At 43.6% G+C, this 10,892-nt stretch overlaps 1 protein-coding gene across 4 annotated transcripts in view; it reads left to right on the forward strand.

Moving 5' to 3' along the window:
- Positions 1–10,318, forward strand: part of nup205 (nucleoporin 205) — a 19,278-nt gene extending 8,960 nt beyond the window's left edge. The window contains exons 15-42 of one of the 4 annotated variants that reach the window (XM_054777879.1): positions 174–383; positions 462–699; positions 784–973; positions 1,072–1,192; positions 1,501–1,582; positions 1,698–1,862; positions 1,963–2,087; positions 2,204–2,318; positions 3,450–3,605; positions 3,792–3,866; positions 4,008–4,165; positions 4,267–4,347; positions 4,470–4,661; positions 4,752–4,953; positions 5,035–5,133; positions 5,211–5,359; positions 5,490–5,681; positions 5,762–5,883; positions 5,964–6,096; positions 6,541–6,667; positions 6,744–6,817; positions 6,904–7,029; positions 7,127–7,253; positions 7,900–8,072; positions 8,165–8,294; positions 8,689–8,817; positions 9,786–9,859; positions 9,941–10,318. In XM_054777879.1, the coding sequence (XP_054633854.1) occupies positions 174–383; positions 462–699; positions 784–973; positions 1,072–1,192; positions 1,501–1,582; positions 1,698–1,862; positions 1,963–2,087; positions 2,204–2,318; positions 3,450–3,605; positions 3,792–3,866; positions 4,008–4,165; positions 4,267–4,347; positions 4,470–4,661; positions 4,752–4,953; positions 5,035–5,133; positions 5,211–5,359; positions 5,490–5,681; positions 5,762–5,883; positions 5,964–6,096; positions 6,541–6,667; positions 6,744–6,817; positions 6,904–7,029; positions 7,127–7,253; positions 7,900–8,072; positions 8,165–8,294; positions 8,689–8,817; positions 9,786–9,859; positions 9,941–10,093 (3,918 nt within the window). In that variant the 3' untranslated portion in view covers positions 10,094–10,318. The remainder of the gene's footprint in view (positions 1–173; positions 384–461; positions 700–783; positions 974–1,071; positions 1,193–1,500; positions 1,583–1,697; positions 1,863–1,962; positions 2,088–2,203; positions 2,319–3,449; positions 3,606–3,791; positions 3,867–4,007; positions 4,166–4,266; positions 4,348–4,469; positions 4,662–4,751; positions 4,954–5,034; positions 5,134–5,210; positions 5,360–5,489; positions 5,682–5,761; positions 5,884–5,963; positions 6,097–6,540; positions 6,668–6,743; positions 6,818–6,903; positions 7,030–7,126; positions 7,254–7,899; positions 8,073–8,164; positions 8,295–8,688; positions 8,818–9,785; positions 9,860–9,940) is intronic. The other 3 variants (XM_054777880.1, XM_054777883.1, XM_054777882.1) reach the window with 3 other exon arrangements.
- The last annotated feature ends 574 nt before the right edge of the window (positions 10,319–10,892 follow it).

A 10,892-nucleotide genomic window follows, 5' to 3' on the forward strand; every position in this document is an offset into this window, starting at 1 on the left:
TGAGTGAAGACACAAATAAGGATAGTAATTTGGTAAAAAATATCACTTCAGAATGTTAAGCAAGCATACATCTGTTAAAATAAACCTGCTCATACACCATAATTCCAGTGATTATGCATGAATCGTTACATTGCGTAAACTGGACAGTGTGCTTCCTTGTTCTCTCTTCTCAGGTCGAGCTGAATGAGATTGAGTCAAGCTGTGAGGAGTACCCTCTGACACGAGGCTTCTGTCATCTGATAAGCACGCTGGTGGAAAGCAGTCTTCCCCTTAATTTGGGTGCAGGGCTGCGGGTACCAGGCTTCCAGCCATACCTCAACTTCTTGCGTGATTCTGTCTTTCTGGCTTTCCCGACCAGAGCGTACCGACGTCCTGCTGAGAAGGTGAAGTGCTGTGCTATTCCGACTTTCTCTTACACATACAAGTTTGTGTTGCTCATTTGTGTTTGCGCCTTTTGCCAGTGGGAAGTAGCTGATGCTACCCTGGAAGTGTTCTACAAGCTGCTGCGGGATTATGAGCCGCAGCCGTCAGACTTTGTTCAGGAGATGGTGGAGCTGCAGGGCGAGCAGGTACCAGCCCACAAGCCACCAGGCCACAGCATCATGTTCCACCTGCTCAATGACTCGCCCATGTTGGCGCTCTGCCTCAGCGTACTCGAGGAGGGTGTACGCCAACTGGACACCTACGCCCCCTTCCCTGGTGAGAGAACATGCAGGCTGCCATCAGTAAAACTGGGAAAACTTATGGCTGTTTGTTCTGATGATGATGCAATCTGTCCATCAGGAAAGAAACACCTGGAGTCTGCTGTTCTGCGCTGCCTCTGCCTGTTGGATCTGACCCTCCAGAAGGAGGTGGTGTTCATGGACCTCCTCAGGGAGAGCCAGGCCTCCTTGCTGGTTTCCCCATTGGAGCAGCTCCTGCAGGGGGTCAGTCCTCAAACCCGCAGAGCAGATCACATAGTCAACGTTGCAAGGTATCATCATCATTCTTTTCTAATCATTCTTTTAACCATGGGATTGTGATATTGTTCTGTACCAGTGCAATTAATAACTTAACTGTGTTTACTGTCAGATATTTATACCACAACGACTCCAACCCTGAGGCAGCCTTCCAGAGTGCCAAGATCTTGCGTCGCATCGCCAACTACCCAAACATTCACGTTCGGCTTGTCGGGGATTTCACACATGACCAGGTGGGTATTTTGAGACAACAATGAGCAGAAATCAAAGTAGAGGAAATAATTTCATTTGATTTATACACTTCAACTTGAAATGCTGAATATTTTTATGACTAAAAAAATATATTTGCTCAGCATTCTTAAACAATGCGGCTATATTAGCTACAACTGCAAAATCTAATGAGATGCAATTTAATATCTTCATCTTAAAGTATTCCTCAGAATATTTGAACACTTCTCACAACCCTAAACTACAACTACAACCACAGTAATACACTTAATACTACATGAATACCTCTCTGTGTTTCCTCCTGGTTCCTTAGACTGTTAGTGATAAGCTGATGGCAGGTTTTGTGGAATGTCTGGACAATGATGAAGCAGACGAAGGAACGGAGACAGAAAACGGTAAGTGACCAACTCCAGTTATTGTCTTTAAAATGTGTTTCAGAATATTGCTGCACTGCAAGATGAACAACTTGTACTGACCCTCTCAATTCCTACAAATTCTGTAAATTTGAAGACTCGGATTGTCAAAAGAAGGTGGCACGAATAAGACATGAAACCCAGATTCATATCCTGAACCTGCTCATCACCTCTTTGGAGCTGAAGACACCTAATCTGGCACTGTATCTACTGGGTTATGAAGTCAAGAAGCCTGTGTCTTCCACTAACCTGCAGGACCAAGGTCAGAATGTTGATTTTGATTTGTGGTAGCTTCATTTGTGACCTACACTTTCCAAAAAAAATAGCATCAGATTTAGAAGAAAGACCATGCATTGTTCCAGGTGTGTTGGGATGCCCTCGGAGCTGCCTGCACGCCATCCTGAGTCTCTTGCAGAGGGGCACTGAGAAAAGATCTGGACCTGTGCTCACTCAGCATGCGCCACACCTGGCGGAGCTTTGCTACCAGGTCTGCTTCCTCTCCTTACTCGTGACACTTTGACATTGGGCACTTCACCATGGCAGTCAGGCTCTCCACACATTTTTAAATGTCGCAGAAAGAAATTTCTCCTGTCGCTTTCACAGGTGATCTACCAACTGTGTACCTCCCCTGAAACATCTGGGCCCACCATGCGTTATTTGAGGACCAGCCAGGACTTCCTGTTCTCTCATCTGCAGCACTTACCTTTCATCTTGCCTGGTGAGTGTACACCACACAGAGCTTTGTGTTCAGAACATATCGCGATAAAGTCATAAGAGGCTTTAAAAAGTCTGAAAACAGAATGAACAACCATGTATGTAACCACGGCAACAAAATGAAGCTAGCAAATGGTCGGAGAGATGAATTGTACAAAGATACCTCAAATGAAACTACAAACCTGTGTGGATCTACTGTAGTTTCATTTGAGGAATCTGGCGGAATCACGAATAACCGCAAAGGAAGCACCAATAAAAAGCCCTAAAATGCCTACTTTTGCCACTCTAAGCCCTGTATAATATATTAGGGATGTGTACCGGAACTCGGTACCACAATGGTGGTAGGAACCGGGCCGAAAAAAAAGTAGCTACTTGTGCCTTTTCTCAGTGCGAAGTGAATGCAGACTTACCACCTGCCACCTGCAGCAAGTGGTGGAAGATGATATTGTGTAAGTAATATAGCATCCTGACAGACGTACACAGAGTCTGGCGCTCTTTTTAAACTTTTTTATTTATTTATTTATTTTTTTACCAACCTTAGCACGCCAACAGCAGTGCTTAAGTTCCACCACCGCATACACATTTGATAATTACCCACTAATCACGGTCATGGCAAGCGGAATTCTGAACATCAACATGACAACACAAGCAGGTTGTATGTTTGCACCTTCTGTGTATTCTGCATGGCTTCTGGTTTTGCTGTGATAATTATGCACCAGCACCATTTCAAAAGTAACAATTTTGCACCGGCATTGGAGAATATGTACACGATACTCAACCTTATATATGCCTCTCACAGTTATTAAGCTTTTTTCATGTATTTTTTTACATTAAGAAACAATTACAGGTATACAGTATCCAGTATTACACTTACCAAATGTGCAGGTACATACACATCGCGTCTTTTCAGCTGCACCACTTCTTTTTTTTTTTTTCCTCCTAGCATCAGTAAACCACTTATATAAATATAATAAATTTTATATAAATATAAAATAAAATAAATCAATTACAATTTCTACCAAGAGGAGCGACTGCCCAACCGCAAACCCAACCTACTATTGTGAATTTCCCTGCTGTGGGATTAATAAAGTACTATACTGTACAGGGCATGACCTATTTTCTCCGCTGTCTTCAGGGGACCAGATTGCTGCACTGTCCCAGATGTCCTGGCTCATGAAAACAGCAGCCATTGAATTGAGGGTGACCTCACTGAACCGTCAGCGTTCACATACACAACGCCTCGTCAACCTGCTGCTTGATGACCAGCCCCACTCACAGCATGCAGGTAGGGGTGTGTACCTATGAGACTTAATGTTATTTTCTTTATTTAATTGTTGTTTGAGGTAATGTAAGTCTAGAAAGATGTGACTCCCAAAATGCTTTCATATTACTATACAGTAAGCATAATACTTGTTTGTGGTGATAATAGACTTTGGCAGACTTGCATGTCATTATTTTGATGTTCTTTTTCTTTTAGCTGAAGGAGAATCTGGCATGGAGGAGGAGACCAGATCAGTCAGTGGTTTCTTACATTTTGACTCTGTTTCTAAAGGTAGGTTTGGCGTCATTCGCATTCCAAGTGAGACATTGCAGCTTGATTTTCACGAAAGCGCTGCCATTCACGCATTCTTGTTTCATGAGAGCAAACGTGGTTAGCTTTTCATGTCTCCGTGTTCTTGTTTGATGCCATCAGTACGCAGGAAGTTGCTGAGTGTGTTGGACGCCATCGACTTTAGCCAAGATATGCCCGAGCTGCTGCAGCTCGACTTTTTTGAACGTACTCAGATAGAGCAAGTCATCTCCAACTGTGAACACGTCAATGAGCAAGGGCACACTGTGTGCAATGTTAAGGTAGGTTTGTTGATTTAACTTTCTGTATAATGGGAAAAAAACCCAACACATTTGACATATCTGACTGTTAAGAGTCAAGATATTTAATTTGTCCCTCACAGTTGCTCCATAGAGTGCTGGTTGCTGAGGTGAATGCTCTGCAAGGCATGGCAGCCATTGGACAGAGACCCCTGTTAATGGAGGTATGTGAACTAAAACAAACCGCAACAATTGTGCATGTTTTTTAGTCTCGTCTGTATGGAATAGGAATAAATCATGCATTGGATAAAACATACTGTGCTTATTATTAATATTTTTTTTTTAGGAGGTGAACTCCATCTTGCAGCAGGTGGTGGAACGTAACCGCGTCCGTCGGAGTCTGAGTGCAAAGAGACATGCGCTGCAGTCCTGGAGGAGCCTGGTGGAGACGCTGCTGACAGCCTGCCCTGCTGATCTTATAGCAGTTGAAGATAGACAGCTCATCATCAGAGACCTGCTGCTGGATCTGCATGACAAGGTCAGTGAGTGAGGATGCTAGATTCAATCTGAAAACATGTGTTCATGTCCAGTCAGATGATGTAGATGGATGTTGTTACACGTTGCTTAGGTTTTATCTGACGATGCAGCAGGAGAACTGATGCCTATTGTCGCTGGGGCTGTCTTCACCTTAACCACTCACCTCAGCCAATCGGTTCTGTCTGAGCATCAGCAAGGGGTGGGATTAGAATCTACATCTGGCTTTTCCTCTATTGCAAACTCTGCCCTTCATCTTGTCCTTCGCAAACTGCTGGACTTCATCCTTTCTACTGGTTAGTATCAACCTCCCCACCTTCAAACTGCCTTCACCTTTCTCATATGAGGATTTCTTTTTGATGCTGTTGCTTCTAAAGGCGGGGGATACCAGCGTCTGCGGGCTCACCTGTATGGCTCTTTGCTGTACTACCTTCAAATTGCCCAGAAGCCCGAGGAACCAAACACTCTGCAGACAGGTACAACAGAAATCTTGCAAATGACATACATGTACATACGTATATGCCATACATTTTTTTTGTCTTGATCCTTCTAGCAGGAAGGGCAATGTGGGAGCGTCTCACAGCCCCTGAAGATGGCTTTTCCAAACTGCAGAGAGAGAACCTCACCATCATCGAGAGCTACGGCAGGGTACTAATGGAGGTGGTGTGCAGGGATGCATGTGATGGCCATGAAATAAGTAGGGTATGTGTTCACTCTCAGCCCTTTGTCTCTCTCAGACAGTGATGCCTTTGTATCAGACCTTCAATAATAACCTTGCTTGAGTCATAACACAGAAAGTAGTCAAATTTTATCTAATGGTAATGTCTGACAGATGCTCGCTCTGGCAGTACTGGACCGAATCCTGTCCATTGACCGCCAGAACCAGTGGCTGGTGTACATTTGCAACAGTGGGTACCTTCGCTCACTAGTAGAGAGCCTGCGGCAGGATGACCTGGCCCTGCAGAGCCTGCTCACACCTCAGCCTCCCCTCCTCAAGCCACTCTACATCTACGAGAGCAAAATGGTGTGGTGGGATTCTGACTTTCTTTATTCAAAGTCCTCTGCGAGTGAATCATTTAAAAAAACGGTACAATGTGTTTTCAGGCCCTGCTGACCCGGGTAGCCAAGACAAACCAGGGGGCTGTGGAGCTGCTGCGCAGTGGACTGGTAGCACAGCTGATTGAGTGTCAGGTGTTTGACATGGTACCTGATAGTGACTCTCAGAGGTAAGAGAGTATTGGTGCTTCATGAAAAAACATGTCTCCTCATCTAACTGACTGTAGTGTGTGTGTGTGTGTGTGTACAGGGTGATGAGGGACCCGTCAGGTTTCATCCCCAGCCCCATGGACCGTTATAGGCAGATTCTTTTACCTACCCTGAGACTCTTTCAGGTGATCCTGACGTCTACCACTGTGAATCACCAGCAGGGGGCAGCACAGGTAAGCACACAGTTTAAACAGAGAAATTGTCTGGTCTTATGGAGTTTGCTTTTGGTTTACATTCACCAGCTGCCATGTGCATTTTGGCCAATTGGAAGGCTGAAAACGCATTATAGGGTCTCTGTTCGTCAATTTTGTGATATACTACACGTATACGATGTGTACATTAGCTTTAAAATTAGCGCACACTCACATGGCAGCCCAGGAAACGTGTTTTTTTAATCGCCTGTGTGTGTTATAAGGTGCAACGCACCAACGCACTTAAGTCAATAACTTAATGTTTTGTTGTTAAATAAGGTTTAAAACCATGAGATAATCTACATCTGGATGAGAGGTGTGCATACATAAATATAGGTTTTTAGAATATCCATATTCATGTGGACTTTGCAGAAATTCTTTAAATAATCAGTGTCAATATCTGCGTGCGTGCGTGCGTGTGTGTAGATCCTCCAGTGGCTGATAGTCCATGCAGACACCATCCAGTCACTGCTGCGCTGTCCAGAGCTCAGTATTGGAGCTTTGCAGGAGCTTTCCTTGCTCTCTGGTATCATCAGTAAGACTGCTCTTCCAGGTAGAAGCCCGACTGTATCATCAAATAAAAATGCTGACAATGTTTCTGATGATGTTCCTCCTCTTTTGTCTCTCAGGTGCCCTTGAGATGGGTGGAGAGGTCAACGGTGCGGCTCTGATGGAGTTTCAAGGTCACATCAACAGATTCCAGGTTGGCTTGATTGTTGTGTTCATCTGAACATTTTTTACTTACTCGTCTAAACTTGGTAAAATAGCCTTTGTTTTTATTGTGTAAAGCGTCTTTGCCTGCAGCTGCTTGGCCGCCTGGCAGGCAGTGAGCGTGAGAGGTTGCTGAAACAGGCGGAGGTGACCACAGTCGGAGATTCAGCTGAACGAGAGGAGATGGAGGTGGCCATGCAGCAAGTAGGAGACACCATAGTTGACAGTTTGAAACACTTTGTGCATGTACTCTGTATGCATAGTCCTGACATGCTGTCATTGACGTGTGCTGCGACCCCAGGTGTGCGCCAACATTATGGAGTACTGCCAAACCCTGCTGCTGCAGAGCTCCGCTCAAGCCCAGTTCAGTATCTGCCTCTTCAGCCCGCTTGGCAGCGAGCCAGACGGCAGGGACGGAAATCGCACAGGTCAGCTGCTCATTAGGAAGGAATGGTTTGTTTGAATGTTTGTGTACAGTACAACCTCAACCTTCACTATCCCTCCCTTTGGTTCAGGTTCACTTTTCCCCATTGGAAATAATGGGAATGGTATCATTTGTTCAGAATTTATTCTGTTAAAACCATGCCATGTTGATTATAGGGGACAAATGTGGACAAGAAATAATTTGTGTATCCGTCCGACTCCAGTCAAGAGTCATTGATGTCAAAGTCCAAGTCGAGTTGCAAGTCTTTGATATTTTCAAGTGGAGTCCAAAGTCATCAAATTTGGGACTGAAGTCCACACTGCTGCTTGACGCATTTCGCTATTGTTAAAATAAAGATAAATGCTAGAATACAAGCAGTTACACTTGCAGACATGGTGACAATACAGTAGATAACCACAATGGCACTCACTAGAGAACAAAGCTGCCATATTGTTTCATTGTACTGAGTAGCCAGGATGGACTGTTGCAATTGTGGTTCTAATTTCGTCGTCCCACTTTCCCTTGTTGCAATCACAAAAAAAATGAAAAAGTCAAATATTTGTGCAACTTTCAAGTGTATTTCTTCTATAAAATGTTGCTGTATGTCACGACTCTTGATTCCAACCTGCTTTTCAAATGTCTCTCTTTAGATCTTAGCTCCACCCTGCCCAACATGGCGTACTCGCGGACCCCCAGTTTGGGCCTCATCCTCTATCTGCTCAAGAACAGCGCCGCCGACTTCTTCCACTTTCACCAGAGTCACAGGCAGAATCTGGGCAAGCTGCAGAGCCTGGATCAGCTTCCCCCTGAGGAGCTCAAGGAGGTAACGACAGACCTCATACACCTCAATGGCCATGTCAGGTCACATTATATATACTATGTATTCTCCTCTGACTCGTGACGTCTTTTCTATAGTTGTGCCAAGGCCTGGTGTCAGGACCAGGAGGGGTGGAGAAGATCTCCTCAGTCCAAAGAAGTTTGCTGGCCAAGAGAAGACTGGTCCAACTCATCAACAACAGAGCCAAGCTGCTGGCACTGTGCTCCTGTATCCTTTAATATTCACACAAACATGATCATACTTTAGTGCATGCAATGCATATGAGGCCACTCCACAGCACACATTGGTAAACTAACACCAGTATCTTTATAAAAGCTCTTCTATTCTCATTACATTGTGCAAGGGTTGAGTTTTGTACATTAAAGATGCTAAAACCAATCCAGTGTAGGTCAGTATACGCTAAGCTATCTGAACAAAACATCTCAGCTTTGTGTTATAGATGACAAAGCTAATGAGTGTAATATCCAGTAATATATGTCATTAATAATGCATTCATTCAATCCAAGGGCCAATAAAATCTGCAGGATGCAAATGTACAAAATGGACACCCCTGACCTAAAGTACATTTTGGGCAGTGAAACGCCTTGACCTCCTCTTCCAGACATTATTGAGACTTGTTTGTTTGTGTTGTGGCGCCACCTTGAGTACTACCTGCTGCACTGCACCCCCACCGACCCAAAGGACTCCCCGCTGCCTGGAGCCAGCTTATATCGATCTCGCCTCGCTAACGGTGAGGGATCATCCTTCAACTTCCTATGCCGTTTAACCGAATTAGGGTCACGGGGGTATGCTGGAGCCTATCCCAGCGGGGTACGCCCTGTACTGGTCGCCAGCCAATCGCAGGGCATATAGACAGTCATTCACACTCACATTCACAGCTATGGACAATTTTGAGTCACCAATTAACCAAATATGTATGTTTTTGGAATGTGGGAGGAAATCTGAGTACCCGGAGAAAACCCCCCCACACACACACGCATGGGGAGAACATGCAGACTCCAACCCGAGACGTCCAATGTAGATTCAAACCCAGATCTTCCTGACTGTGTGGCCAACATGCTTACCACTACATGCGGCTCTTATGTCGACTTTATTAAATGACAACTTTATTTAGTTGTGTTTGTTTCTCGTAATATTACAACTTTAAAAAATTACATTATTTTTAAATATTTCAACAAAAATGACAATTGTTCCTTGTGATATTACAAGTTTGTTCTTGTAAAATGTAGTTTTCTCGTTAGAATACAGCTTTTTGTCTGTAGTAATTTGATTTACAGCTGGGTTTTTTTCGTGTTGTCGCTTTTTTATTTTCCAACTATTTCAACTTTCTACTTGTAAATTTTCTTCTCATAATTGCAACTTTATTCTCATAACATAAATTTTTAGTTTCTCATTATAAAAAAAAATTCAACTTTGCGCTACTAAAATGTTATTTTTCCTCATAATATCATAACCTTATTCACCTAAAAACTGTTTCTCTTAATATTTTGACTTTATTTTGTAAAATTACTGCAGATTTTTCCCATTTTTTCCCCCCATTGTTTTTTTTTTTTTTTTGTTTGTTTTATTTATTTATTTTTTTATTTTGTTTTCTTGTTAAAGTATATATATTTAGGATGTGCCGTGGGCCGCAAATGGCCCCTTGGCTGCATTTTGGACACCCCTGTTCTAACATGAAGGATTTCCCCCCCCTTCCAGACTCTTTTTGTGGCCTTCAAGCAAGTGCTGGCAGAAGTTCCATTTCCTGTGTCACTAAGCAAGATTTAGAATTGGTAAGAAATGGAACCGTACCAACCTGTTACACGTCATGTCACTCATCGTAAAATCTGCCATGTCTCCTCCGTGTGTGCTAGTTGAAGAGCGACATGGCTGCTGGTTTCGGAGAAGCTCTCCAGAGGAAGCTCTTGGAGGTGGAAGGCTTGTACAGCCAAGTGCACTCACGCTACACCTTCATACAGGCTCTCGTACGCAGGATCCGAGGCCTCCTGAGACAGTCCAAAAGCTGAGACTGACAGACGCATACAGATGGACGACATTGCAATGAATCATTTTTCGTGCAAAATGATGGCGACCTTACACAATACATATTTTGTTTTAGAATTATTCTCTCTCAAACATGATGGGACATGAACGTTATGACAATAATCTCACACTTAAAGGAGAGGGAATTACCCCATAATAACATTTCTTTTGTTTAATTCCTCTTTTTCTTGCAAATAAATGTTTTCTACACTGTTTAAGGAGTGATGCACTTGGATTGCTTTTTAAAACGACACGCAAATCACCTCTTAAGATTTATCTAATCATCAACCATCTAGTTGATGATTGATTGTCTTTTTAACGAAAAGGTAATATCTGAATAATAAATGGAAGGCCTCGAGAGAGAGACACAACGTAGTTGCAACCAGACGGGAACATCATTGGGTGATCATTGGGTGAAAACGATGTGATAATAAGGTGCACCGACGTGTGGCGCTGTAGACCAGCAGACAACTATGTGACACCAAAACTAGAAGAAGAAAACGCATGTGCATTGTCTCTTCCTCTTGGCCGGCTTGTTGAGACTTAACGACGAAGTGAAATTACTTTTGCAAGTCATTTTGGACTATAAGACAAATCTGAGGAGAATGTCGCCTGAGGTGAGTCATGCCAGTCGAAATATTAAATTATGTTGGCTTGCCGGCAACGCTAACTTCTGGTCACATGGCAGTGACGTCATGTGTTTTCAGAAAGTATTGGTTTGTCTACGCTAAGATGCTAGCTTTTTCCACTCGGGAAGCCGTTTAAAAAAAGTGCCGTTTAAGG

The sequence above is a fragment of the Dunckerocampus dactyliophorus genome, chromosome 5, assembly GCF_027744805.1.
Source record: "Dunckerocampus dactyliophorus isolate RoL2022-P2 chromosome 5, RoL_Ddac_1.1, whole genome shotgun sequence".
NCBI lineage: Eukaryota > Metazoa > Chordata > Actinopteri > Syngnathiformes > Syngnathidae > Dunckerocampus > Dunckerocampus dactyliophorus.